Source organism: Cyprinodon variegatus, unplaced genomic scaffold, assembly GCF_000732505.1.
Source record: "Cyprinodon variegatus isolate N-32 unplaced genomic scaffold, C_variegatus-1.0 Scaffold2408, whole genome shotgun sequence".
Lineage (NCBI taxonomy): Eukaryota > Metazoa > Chordata > Actinopteri > Cyprinodontiformes > Cyprinodontidae > Cyprinodon > Cyprinodon variegatus.
The window spans coordinates 3,175-16,338 of record NW_015152861.1 but is presented as its reverse complement, the minus strand read 5'-3'; the positions used below and the strand labels follow the sequence as shown (position 1 = coordinate 16,338).

The 13,164-nt window shown below is 47.0% G+C and overlaps 1 protein-coding gene across 2 annotated transcripts; it reads left to right on the top strand.

The window, feature by feature from the left end:
• The first annotated feature begins 631 nt into the window (after nucleotides 1-631).
• Nucleotides 632-13,045, top strand: LOC107080846 (rho GTPase-activating protein 1-like). 2 transcript variants are annotated; one of them, XM_015369051.1, is made up of 12 exons: nucleotides 632-795; nucleotides 2,282-2,377; nucleotides 2,463-2,550; nucleotides 2,706-2,837; nucleotides 3,057-3,143; nucleotides 4,656-4,754; nucleotides 4,847-4,954; nucleotides 5,036-5,112; nucleotides 5,192-5,269; nucleotides 5,351-5,479; nucleotides 10,495-10,595; nucleotides 10,677-13,045. In XM_015369051.1, the coding sequence occupies exons 1-12, from the start codon at nucleotides 672-674 to the stop codon at nucleotides 10,842-10,844; spliced, it is 1,287 nt and encodes a 428-aa protein (XP_015224537.1). In that variant the 5' UTR covers nucleotides 632-671; the 3' UTR covers nucleotides 10,845-13,045. The 2 variants fall into 2 exon arrangements, with proteins under 2 accessions (XP_015224537.1, XP_015224536.1); XM_015369050.1 differs by having other exon boundaries at nucleotides 10,492-10,595; nucleotides 10,677-13,044.
• Nucleotides 13,046-13,164: the final 119 nt, after the last annotated feature.

The window sequence follows — 13,164 nt, the reverse complement described above, 5'->3', positions numbered from 1 at the left end:
AAAGTCAGAATTCTGAGGAAAATAGTCAGAATTCTAAGATTAAGGTCAGAATTCTGACTTTAATCCCATATTATACTAAAATAAAATTTAAGTCTGTTAACTTTCTTTTATTTTTTAGTGGCCCTAATCCTCTTTTGTATCATGCCCCCAAACCCTCCCCCCTGGTTAATAGATAATAGTTAAAAACCTTGAAGTGGGGGTCACCAAAACAAACAAACCTTTCCATGTTCTTCAGGAGGAAGCTAGAAGAAACAGTTTCTTCTGGCCGACATTAATACAACAACAACAACGTCTTTTCCCCCTCTCAGGTCTGTGTGTGAAACAAAGCCCAGTTCTGATGTCATCGTGTCCCAAAATCTGCCTTGTTGGCTGAATTGTGACCTCGGCTGATAGTCGCTTCCCTTTCCTCCCTCAGTGCGGTTCCTCTGCTCAGACGCTGCTCTGCAGTCAGGCTCGTTTGCGGCCTCCTCTCTTCCCCTTTTTCATCACACTCCCTGACTCTCGCTGTCTTTTCTCTCACAGTTCCGTCTTTTCGCGGTTCTGCAAATCCTGAACTGTGCAAACATTCCGACGGTGTAAAGAGTTTGATTTCAGCTGCTAAAGTCTGAGCTCTGGTGTTTTCTCTGTGTCCTCCAGGCGTCCCAGTGCTCGCCGTCCCATCCGTGAGTGGGATGTCTTCAGAGCTGCTGGTAGATCTGGGTGAGGACCCTGCGGCCGCACAGCTGGGGCAGCTGAAGCTGTCCACCCTGGAGGACCAGCAGTGGCCTCCTGATGAATCCACCCTCAGCAAGTCAGGTGAGACGGACGGAGCGTTGGTTTCCTGCAACACGGCGGCGTTTCACGCCCCTCCTTCCATCGATATCCATGCATCTCTCTACTCTCTGCTTCCCATCCAGGAAGCTTTTTCAATTTAAAAATATCAGAAATAGCGTTGAGTTCCAGGCTTTATACAGCAGCCCAACAAAGCCTTGATTTTATTTAGAAACAGATGAACGGGTCCATACAGAAGAGGATTAGAGCCACTGAAAAAATAAAAAAGGTTAACTGATTTTTCAGTTTAATATGGAGAAAAAGGAAGAATTCTGACTTTTTTTTCCCCAGAATTCCAACTTTAATCTCAGAATCCTGACTTTAAACCAATCAGATCAACGAAGCATATGAAATACTAACAGAGCGACGACGAAAACACAACCACAAGCCAGGCTACTCTTGCCGAAACCAGTCGGGAGAAGAGCAAAAACATCTTTTCCTCTGAGAAAAGCCTCCAGAGCAGTGTTTTGCTCTTCTTTCAGTGAAGAAATACTCTGTAATTCCCATAAAACTTGCTCGATAGCCACGCTAACGCTAGTTTCATCGGCTGAAGCCTCCATGTTCTTTAGACTGAACTGTCGCGCTTCTCGTTGCGTCACACCTCAACCCGCCTCAAAGCCAACGCTGATTGGACGTTCGTTTGGTGAACGGCTCCAAATTTTCTTTAATGGAGAGTCTCCAGACTGATCTGCGAGTGAAACCTTGAAAGCTTGCGAGATCAGGATGGTCTCACGAGGCTAACACATTGGTGGAAAATTACAGAATTAGGCAAGTTTTTCCGTCCCTGAGGGTCCCTGGTGATGCTATTTGATTAATGGAAGAGCAGAAGGTGATTAAAACAAGAGAGCTAGTCTCTAAAACAGACATGGCTACGGCTGGATGCTAACATGTTAGCTGTCAGAATTCCGTCAAAATTCTGAGATGAAAGTCAGAATTCTGGGGAAAAAAAGTTAGAATTCTGAGATTACAGTCATCGAGGACATCTTTTCTTTTCTTTTTTTATTACCAGATCTTATCTCATAATTACAAGATCTCTTCTCATAACTGCCAGACCGCTATGTCGTATTTACGAGATAAGATCTTTTAATTATCAGAAAATATCACATAATCACGAGATCTTATCTTATCATTACAAGATAAGATCTCGTAATGATGAGAAAAGATCTCGAAATTATATTTTCTCATCATTAGGAGATAATATCTCACAAGTACAAGATAAAGATACTGATCTCGTAATTATGGGCAGATTAGATCTGCATAGCAACACACTGAGGCTAAATTCTGATTGGACGAAAAATATAGCAACCAGATAAATGTAATGGAAGCGGCACAGCATAGAGAAACGCCACGAAATAAAGAGGACAGATTGTTTGGAATAAATGAATACATTTGGCAAGTAGAAAATATAAAGTTTAGGTTGACGATGGCGTTCCTCTAACCGCCCGTTTCTTTCCCCCTGCCTGTGTTTCAGAGACGGACTCCCAGGGCTTCGACCCCGGATCCCCCCACCTGCCCGGGAACCACCCTTTCTATGACATCGCCAGACATCAGATCATCGAGGTAGCAGGTGGGCACATTGGCGTGAAAACCACCGACCGCCGTTCCAGCTGAAGAGTCCGTAGAGCTGATGATGTTTGTTTTGTTTCACGCAGGCGACGATAACTTCGGCAGGAAGGTGATCGTGTTCAGCGCCTGCAGGCTGCCTCCTCAGCATCAGCTGGACCATCAGAGGCTGCTGATGTAGGTGATGATGGTGGAGGAAAGGTGTGATGGGTGAATTCTCTGCGCAGCAGCTGGCGGCCATCACTGGGTTCAGTTTGGAGCTCCAGGGTTTCCGTCCAGTGCTGCTCTAAGGATAGATGTGGACTGATGCTGAGGTGGTTTGTTTCTGGCAGGTATCTGAAAGCCACTCTAGATCAGTATGTGGAAAGTGACTACACCCTCATCTACTTCCATCATGGGCTGACCAGCGAAAACAAACCCTCGCTCAGCTGGCTGCGGGACGCCTACCGAGAGTTCGACCGAAAGTGAGTTTATCTAGCTTCACTGTGTCCACAGAACCTCCCTCCCAGTTAACACCAATGAAACACTGAGTTGGGTTAAACCAATCATAAGGAACTGTTGGGTCATACTCTGCTAAAGCTGCTGCCCTGTGTTCAGGGTGATATTAAACAGGAACCACTCTGTGATGGATTCAGGCCAATGCAGAAACGTCTGGAAATTAAACCTGCTGCTTTTGTTTCCAGGTATAAGAAGAACATCAAGGCTCTGTACATCGTCCATCCGACCATGTTCATCAAGACCCTGCTGATCCTCTTCAAACCCATCATCAGGTCAGTTCCTCGGTCACTGATGCAAACTAGATCCATATTTAAAGTGTTCACCACCTGATTCAATTCTCTTCTTCAATCTGATAATCAGCTTCCACCATTATTAACTATCATTTACAGCTAAAGAGGTCTTACAGCTCCTGTTTCATCAGCAATAAATGCCTAAAGTTTCCTCTTCCGTCTCTGACCAGCAGGTTTATGTTCAAACAAGAAACAGCAAAGATAGAAATCTAACAAAAGGAGCTGCTACTGTCATTAAGGCAACATTTTGCTGCCCTCTGCTGGCAGGGAGCATGTATTGCTCCTTTTGTTGAGTGTCTGAACTGCAGAACAGCACCTATACTTAAATCTACAGTGTAATAATAATAATAATGTTTTTTTTCCCCTAAATGTTATCCAAACCATGTCCCTCGTAGATCCCTGCAATAAAACACAATATAAACTTCAAGTGTTTGTATAAACGTTGATCCAAACCTTAGTCTGGGTCCAGGACTAAACCTTATTTCTTAAGCTTTTACTCCAACTGATGCCGGTTTTTCTTCCATGCTTGGCGTCAAAACCAACTTTAATCTTTATATGTTTAGAGAGATCATGGAGCACTGTGGGCTAATGCTAACAAAGAGGTAGATACTCTATACTAGATCTGGACTCAGAAAGCATGTGGGTATGAAATAAAGGGGTGGTGAGAGTAGTAATTTACAGTTTCACAACAAATCGAACTCAAAGACTCCCGCTAACACGTCTGTCTTGTAACAACCAAGCGGTCGGACCAATCAGATGCTAGCAGTGTTTTTTTGGGGGGCGTGACATGTAGGAATGACGACATGTAGGAATGACAACAGATCTACATTTCAGTAAACACATGGCACCTGTCATTCCTGGTGCACGTCTGAAAAGCCACGATTCGCTGCTACGATTGGCTGAAACTGTGTTATGGAAGGCAGGTACTAGCTGGCATGTCACCCAATCAGTTTCAAGTATTGCACTACAGTAGTTGCCATTCAAACTGTCCCCACTTTTCTTGATGGGCCCTTGGCTGGTCCTTGGCTGGTCTTTGGCTGGTCCTGGGCTGGCCTTTGACTGGTCTTTGGCTGGTCCTGGGCTGGCCTTTGGCTGGTCCTGGGCTGGTCTTTGGCTGGTCCTTGGCTGGTCCTGGGCTGGCCTTTGGCTGGTCCTTGGCTGGTCTTTGGCTGGTCCTTGGCTGGTCCCCTACAATTCCTTTTTAAACATCTTAAATATTCTTTCTGTCATTATTTTCGACATAAAGGTCTATAGAGAAGCACCATCTCCTTGTCAGACCCTGTAATTCAGTGAAAGTTTGCTCACATTTAGCAGCAGCAAATGCCAAAAAGAAATGAAGTGGATGTGAGATATCTGACAGGTTCCTGTGGGGGGTGAAGGGAAAAGAACACCATCCTTTTAAATTGTGACGCACTTCTAGTCCAGTTTAACGGTGAAACAAGGTTGACCCTCAATAGAACGCCCATTTAACGCCACTGCCTCTCTGTGTCGCAGCTTCAAGTTCGGCAGGAAGATCAACTACGTGAGCTACCTGAGCGAGCTGGAGGATGTGGTGAAGTGCGAGCAGCTAGTGATTCCGACCCGCGTCAGAGAGTAAGAACCGATTCCTTCCGGGGAGGAACTGAAAGTCCATGTTTGGTCTTATTCAGAAACGTAGACATTTGTCCCGTTTCATTGAATCTCAGGTACGACAACAAGCTGAGGGCATCTCTGAAACCCAGCACCCAGCCCCCTACGTCTCCCCCACGGAGCCCCCCGCTGCCAGACCAGGTCTTCGGGGTTCCCCTGTCTGTGTAAGTCAAAAACAAAACCTTCGCTTTCGGGGGCCAGCGGTTCTGGTTCTAGTCACGCCATTTCTGTGTTCTGCTATCCAGGCTGAGACAGAGGGACCCAGATGGTGATCCGGTTCCCGTAGTGATGAGAGACACCATCAACTTCCTGTCAGAACAAGGTAACGTTCCTGGCTCCCCATAGATCCAGGAAGTGAAGGCCGGTGTCTGAAACTCGCCTCATGTCCTCTGCTCTGTCAGGTCTGGAGATCGAGGGGATCTTCCGGCGCTCCGCCAACGTGACTCTGGTGAAGGAGGTCCAGCTCAAGTATAACTCCGGTACTACAGCCGGTTTTCAGATCGCCAAACGGTCGCTGCTTCTGTTCCGGTTCTAACAGTTCCCTCCCTTCTGGGCTGCAGGGGTCCAGGTGAGTTTCCGGGACATGGAGGACGTCCACCTGGCCGCCGTCATACTGAAGACCTTTCTTCGAGAACTTCCAGAGCCTCTGCTGACCTACCAGCTCTACAACGACATTGTCAACTTTGCAGGTAATTAAGGGGGAGGTTGCATGGGTCCGAAATAATCAGAGCTTTGATGTTTTCAGAACAGCAGAGCTCTGATTCTGACTCTGCATGATTTAACAGGAAGAGACCAGCTAGCTTAGCTTTTATTAGCCATGCCCACCTGGGATCGCTGTAATAGAACTTTACTGATGGTATGAAGTAGGCTAAAAGCACCAAAAGACACCAAGTGACTTGGATCGGTCTAGAATGGGTCACGTAAAAACCTGAAATACCAAAGTTACTCCAAGAGGGCATCCACTGATGATCCAGGAGGTGATGGAGGTGGGGCTCGGCAGGCCTTCGCCGTTTCTGTTAAGGTCAGAGGTCACCATCCAACAATCCAGAACCGCTGCTGACCCAGGAGAACACAAAGGCCCATTGTCTCGGTAAATACGAGACCAAAGAATGTACTGGAGGGCGTGGGAACCGACAGCCCCTCCCTTGGCTGCCACCTTATCGTGGTGGAGGGGTTTGAGTAGCCCAGTGATCTTAGCAGCTATGCTGTCTGGAGGCTTTATGCCCCCTAGTAGGGTCACCCAAGGCAGACAGGTCCTAGGTGAGGGACCAGACAAAGAGCAGCCTAAAGACCCCTTATGATTAATAAATTAAATGGACATTGTGTTTCCTCGCCCGGATGTGGGTCATCGGGGCCCCACTCTGGAGCCAGGCCTGGAGGCAAGCTAGCGAGCTCCTGGTGACCGGGCTTTTACCCATGGAGCTCGGCCGGGCACAGCCCAAAGAGGAAACATGGGTCCCCCTCCAATGGTCTCGCCACCTGTACGAGGGGCCAAAGGGGTCACATGGGCAATGACAGTGAGACCTGGCGAGGCGTGGTTGGAAGGAATGGCCCACCTGACCTGAACTCGAGTGGTGGTATGTTGTTGGACTTTTGTGCTCATCATGGATTGTCCATAACAAACACCATGTCAAGAATAAGGGTGTTGATATGTGCTCTTGGCACCAGGACACCCTAGGCCGTAGTTCAATGATCAACTTTGTTGTTGTTTCCTCTGACCTGCGGCCGCATGTCTTGGACACTCAGGTGAGAGGAGGGGCAGAGCTCTCCACCGACCACTACCTGGTGGTGAGTTGGCTCCAATGGTGGTGGAGGACGCTGGTCAGACCTGGTAGGCCCAAACGTATTGTGAGGGTTTGCTGGGAACATCTGGCAGAGTCCCCCGTGAGAAGGAGCTTTAACTCCCATCTCTGGCAGGGCTTTGAACACGCTCAGAGGGAGGTGGGGGACATTGAGTCTGAGTGGACCATGTTCCGTGCCTCTATTGTTGAGGCGGCTAGTCAGAGCTGTGGCAGCAAGGTTGTCGGTGCATGTCACGGCAGCAACCCTCGAACAAGCTGGTGGACACCAGCAGGGAGGGAAGCTGTCAAGCTGAAGAAGGAGTCCTATCAGGCTTTATTGACCTGTGGGACTCCAGAAGCAGCTGATAAAGCGTACTTCCGTACGGTTTCGAAGCTCTTCTGGTCCACGATCCGGCATCTCAGGAGGGGGAAGCAGTGCAGTACCAATACCATGGGCGTAGGTTTGCATAGGGACATGTCCCTACCAAGATTTTGGACCGACCTACTTGTCCCTACCAACAACCCTACTTTACAATTCAGCTTTGTTGCAGCAGTAGTGGGGTTCTGGATGGCGAATATTGACAGACAAAAACAGTTTTTATCTAAAATTTAAAATGTTTATATATCTATTTACATTTTTGGTATAATTCCTGCTGTAAGTTGGTCGCTCTGTGAGCTAGACATGTTTTAGAGTCTCTATACTCCAATTAACAATGAATCGATTACTAAATTTGTTGACATTTCAATAATCGATTATTCCGATGAATTGTTTCAGAGCAAGATAAAATGCATAANGAGGGAAGCTGTCAAGCTGAAGAAGGAGTCCTATCAGGCTTTATTGACCTGTGGGACTCCAGAAGCAGCTGATAAAGCGTACTTCCGTACGGTTTCGAAGCTCTTCTGGTCCACGATCCGGCATCTTAGGAGGGGGAAGCAGTGCAGTACCAATACCATGGGCGTAGGTTTGCATAGGGACATGTCCCTACCAAGATTTTGGACCGACCTACTTGTCCCTACCAACAACCCTACTTTACAATTCAGCTTTGTTGCAGCAGTAGTGGGGTTCTGGATGGCGAATATTGACAGACAATACTGTTTTTATCTAAAATGTAAAATGTTTATATATCTATTTACATTTTTGGTATAATTCCTGCTGTAAGTTGGTCGCTCTGTGAGCTAGACATGTTTTAGAGTCTCTATACTCCAATTAACAATTAATCGATTACTAAATTTGTTGACATTTCAATAATCGATTATTCCGATGAATTGTTTCAGAGCAAGATAAAATGCATAATATGGGTTAAATGGAGTAATTATAGCCTAGATGACTTCAAGAGTGAAATTAATGTTCTAAATATTCAGTGTCAGTTCCAGTGCTCATGTGAATACAATTAATTTATCTGGCGTCCCTTTAATCTATTCTTTTGCTTTGTTTTATGATACAGAGAGAATATTTAAAAGATAAGAGTAGGTTTTACCTCTGTGTACCTCAGCACAATTGTATATCTTCAAAAGAAAAAACAGGATAAATCCACATATAACAGACATAGTTAGACCATATTTTGTTAAATAGGCACAGATTTACTTTCTGTCTTAGTCGCTGGTAATTTCAAATGCAAACATTTTCAAAGTGGAAAAAAGTCATAATTCCTCATTCATCTTAGCCGATGATGCTCTAGTTTGTGTAGCGCTTAGAACATTTATACAAATGTAGCAAGAAATGCTGCTTTTCTCTTTAAACAAAATAGACCCTGATTTTCACAGCAAGCATAAAAAAACGAGCATGCATATTTTTGCATAAGACCAATGGCATCAGAACAACAGTACCAAAGCTGAAATCAAACCTACACCCTTGACCAACACTATTTATAATGGGGGTGGTGTGCTGCTGACCTCGACTCAGGACGTCATATGTTGGCTGGCGGGGTACTTCGAAGACCTCCGTAATCCCACCACCACGTCTTCCATTGAGCAAGCAGAGCGTGGGGGCTCCGGCTCGGGTCCTCCCATCTCTGTTGCTGAAATCACTGAAGTGGTTATAAAGCTCCTCAGCTCCCAGGGTTGGATGAGATTCACCCTGAGTACCTTAGGGCTCTGGATGTGGTGGGGCCGTGTTGGTTAACGCGGCTCAGCAACATTGCGTGGACATCAGGGGCAGTTCCCCTGGATTGGCAGACTGGGGTGGTGATCCATCTATTCATCCATTTTCTAGCACGCCTATCCTGAGTGGGGTCGCGAGGGGTGCTGGTGCCTATCTCCAGCAGTCAATGGGCGAGAGGTGGGGTATACTAGCAGTCAATGGGCGAGAGGAGGGGTACACCCTGGACAGGTCGCCAGTCCATCGCAGGGCAACACAGAGACAAACAGGACAAACAACCATTCAAACACACACTCAAACCTAAGGGGAGTGTAGAGAAGCCAATTAACCTCATGTTTTTGGACTGTGGGAGGAAGCCGGAGTACCCGGAGAGAACCCACATATGCTCAGGGAGAACATGTGAGAACATGCAAACTCCATGCAGAAAGACCCCTGGCCGGGAACCTTCTTGCTGCAAGAAGCAGCCCGGGATGGTGGTCCCTCTGAACACTGGATCAGCTCTATACCCTCAGCAGGATTCTGGAGGGTGCATGGGAGTTTGCCCAACCAGTCTACATGTGTTTTGTGGATCTGGAGAAGGCATTCGACCGTGTCCCTCAGGGGGTACTCCGGGAGTATGGAGTACCAGGCCCTTTAATAGGGACTGTTAGGTCTCTGTATGACCGGTGTCAGAGCCTGGTTTTCAGAGGGTAGTGTAAATGGGTCTTATGGGCATGCTGGTCTGACAGGGTATGCTGATCTGACAGAACACCGTCCCTCCTGTACAAACACGTAGAGGCCATAGACATTAGCTTGCCTTGCGTCGTCGACTCAGCAGCAGTTACCCTGCAAACTTTCCTCTTTGGCCTCTTTCCCACATGGGTCGACCTGCTACCAATCAGCATTTGGCTCCCTTCCAGCTGACTGATAAAGCTGGTCTAACCCCCCACTGGCAGCTGCGTGGCCACTTTCTCCTTGCTGCAACGTTTCTGGTGACATCATCACGCTAGGTTAAGCCTGGTTTATGCTCAGACACTAGGTCATCTGCGTGTGTGTCGCAGTTCCTATGCGTATTGTTTGTTCCTATTGCATTCTGTTTGGCACCTAATGGCAGAAACTCTGGCTGTAGTGCCATGCACAACGCCTGGCACACCTCGGACACCATCCCAGACACCGTACAGGACACTAATTTGTAGCTCTGTGCGACAGTCTGTTGGTTTGATCCCGAAGAGAAAACATGCATCGCCACAGCCAGTCTTCGGGGAACACTAACGGGTGAACTGTGAGTTTTTCGGCGTTGGATGAGGGGTTGTAGACGGCGAATGACCTCGTGAACTAGCCTGTGATTGTCCCTCTTGCATTGTGGAATGGAATAACATAGCACAGTCCACGCTACAAAGTAAACAATGGAGAGAACATCAGGGAAGTAAACAATGGAGAAAACATCAGGGAAGTAAACAATGGAGAGCAACATGGAAGGAAGCCAGGAAGTTGTCTGAATCTCTCACCAGAACTGCTCCATGTTTATCGAATGTAATCAGAGTTGTTTCTGCTTCTGAGATCAGAAGACTGGCGCGGTGTGTTTACGTCCATACGTTGCGTTCAATGGTATCAAGTAATTTAGCACTTCGATTTTAACGCACGCTGATTTTAACGTGGGTCGCTTGCCGAATCGTTTGACCTGGGTACATGCGCGTCTGTGAGCTGGTTCCACTGCCCCTTAAAGCCCATTGTTACTGTTTTTAAACAGGTTTTTGACCAATGGGAAAGGGGAATTTAATTCAAACATTATCCAGATTTTCAATTCCAGATTGTGTTTTTTTTTCTTTTTTTTCTCCTTTAGCAGTATCCAGTGACAGTCAGGCCGAGGTTATGAAAACCTTGCTGGAGGGACTTCCAGAGGAAAACTACGCATCCCTGCGGTACCTCATTACATTCCTGGCTAAGGTAAGAAGCCCCCCCTCCGGCCTGAGAACATCCCTTCCTCCCAGCCCCCCTCCGCCTCCTACAAACCTGTGTGTGTTTTAGGTGTCGGCCAACAGCGAGGTGAATAAGATGACCAACAGTAACCTGGCCGTGGTGTTTGGCCCCAACCTTCTGTGGGGGCGGGACAACGCCATGTCACTCAGCGCTATTGGACCCATCAACAACTTCACCAGAGCCCTGCTAGACCAGCAGCATCTGGTTTTTACCTAATGCCCCTCCCCCCCTGCTCTGAGGTCTTTTATGCCGCCCGGGAAGCCTCTGAGACCCGCCTCCTCTGCAGCATTTAACCAGGAGCTAGCCTCAGAGCCCCGCCCATTACGAAGGTACTTCTGTATCAACAGCAGCCTTTCAGTCAGACCGCCACCCCCGACGTCAGTCCGCCCTCATTTGCATCGTCCCGTCGATTAGCCCGCTGTGTTCCTGTCAGTCGGCCCGAGAGCGGAAGAAGCTTAGGAAGCGTTGATCGGAGAGCGTGAAGGCCTCCTGACGAAGGCAGCTGTGATGTCACTTCCTCGTCAGTTGGACGCTCATAGATGGTCTCTGCCCTTCCCCCGGAACCTTCCTCCCAACATGACCAAAGCTCCTCTCCGGCTGAAGTCAGAAGAGAACGGAAGCTGAGGTTTGACTCAGGTTTACCGAAATAAATCGCGAACTTGGTACTGAAATCGTGTCGACAATCTTCAGAGTGCTGTAATTAAAGGACGCCGTGCGGTAGCATCTGCGATGCTCTTCTGGACCTTCCTGTTTCAGTTTCCGTAGCAACACACCAATTAGCGACACATTTCCATCATATTTCATTATCCAGTTAAGTAAAGGATCCTGTTCCGCCTTTTTGATCGTTAAGGCTTTCACAGTCTTCCTATCCCCCCCGCCCCGCCCCCACCACCACGAGGACCAGAAATTTTTAGGCCGCATTTGTTTATTTGGTACATGTCAGTAACTGGTTCTCACATGAGATGCGCAAAGCTCCATGCTGCGCGCACGAGCGTCGTTGCTGTTTCATTCCGTTTGTTGCCTTTTCTTTTAGTTTGTTTCGCGGAGCTGGACCAAGTTTGACCGCGATGTTCTGTTCTATAGCGGGAACAGTGGACGCGTACGCCTTAGTGGAACGACCTGTCAATTCCTCGCCAAAGAAACATGGTCTAAACGTCGGGGTCGGATTCTCAACACTAAAGGTGCCAACGTATGGCTCTGCGATTTTTATTATTATTATTTAAGCATCTTATCTTTTTTCACGCTGTGTTGAATTTCTTTCTGATTTCCAAAACCGTTTTCTTTTTTTTTTGATCCCCTGACCCGGACATCCGATCCTTTCAGGAGTCGTTCGCTAGCGCTAACCTGCGTTTTTCCTCTGTGATGTCACCAAACCATCAGAAACCTTGGAGTATTCGTGACGTGACGTTGCTGTGTTATCTAAACCGTCTGAAAAAAAAACTTGGAAAAAAAAAAAACGGCAAAACATGAGAGGCTAGCTCGTCTGGAGCTAAGCCCTAAAACAAAATGGCCGTTGTTTACTCGTTGACTCCCAGTTCCATCAGTGCCATGGTGACGTGTGTGTGTGTGTGCGTAAAATGGAGTGAACATGTTTTTTTTAGATGCGTTCTTATTTGATCAAACTGTGACGTTAAAGGAACCCTAAAGTTTTCACACCCCGCTTCAAATCCCACCTTTAATAACGAACGGATCGGCTAGTCTTCTCGTCTTCCCGGCATTTTTACAGCGGACGCTTTAAAGGTGGGGAAAGAATCTCGGCTGGTCTCGGTTTTTTTTTAAGCCCCGGGGTGTGAAGACTTCTGGGAGCCACCAAAAAAAACAAAAAACAAAGTCTTACTACAAAAAAGAAGATGAAACCAAGTGGAAATCATTTCGTTGTTTTTAGAGTTTAATGAGGAAACTTACCTGATTCTGTGTGTGTTTGTGCCTTATTTGTGTCTGAGTGATTTTTATTTTTTTTTTCTCTACGTTCAGTTTCTGGCTGTAGATTAGAGCTGCGTTCAACAGAAATCATGGTTTCCATGTCGTGGGAGGAAAAAAAAAAAAAGCTCTACCTTTAAATGGAAGCTGTCTAATTACCAGTTTGGTACCAGCACTGGTTTCAGCTTCACCGTTTAGAGAAAAATAAGTGATAAAATGAACTTCCTGGACGTAGCCTCTGTTTGCATGTTCCCCCTGGGTTCCGCGACCCGCCGCCGCAGACCCCGTCATCCGTGGATCTTTGTACTGTAATCATGAAGGTGCCATGGGAGGAGATCTTCGGTTTGGACTTTAGTGATTCCAATTTCCTCCTTTACTTTTCATATCTAGTACTGTGGATCTTGGCCTTGTTTGTGTCCAATATGATGGTAAAATGCTGTATTATCCGTATAAACGACCAATAAACAAATTGTGAAACAAACCTAAATGGTGCCCTTTTATCCGTCCTTCCCTTATTCTTTGCCTGCCTTCCTTTGGTCGATTATTTCCTCCCTCCAAGTCTCTTTTTTTGTCACTTCCTGGATCCCAGAAGAAGATCCCCATTTGTTCTAGGGCT

Excerpts from the sequence above, each read along its gene's own strand:
- LOC107080846 (XM_015369050.1), top strand. The coding sequence starts at position 672 with ATGTCTTCAGAGCTGCTGGTAGATCTGGGTGAGGACCCTGCGGCCGCA. Across the intron at positions 2,551-2,705 it reads GACCATCAGAGGCTGCTGAT|GTATCTGAAAGCCACTCTAG; the intron begins GTAGGTGATGAT and ends TGTTTCTGGCAG. Across the intron at positions 3,144-4,655 it reads CTCTTCAAACCCATCATCAG|CTTCAAGTTCGGCAGGAAGA; the intron begins GTCAGTTCCTCG and ends TCTGTGTCGCAG.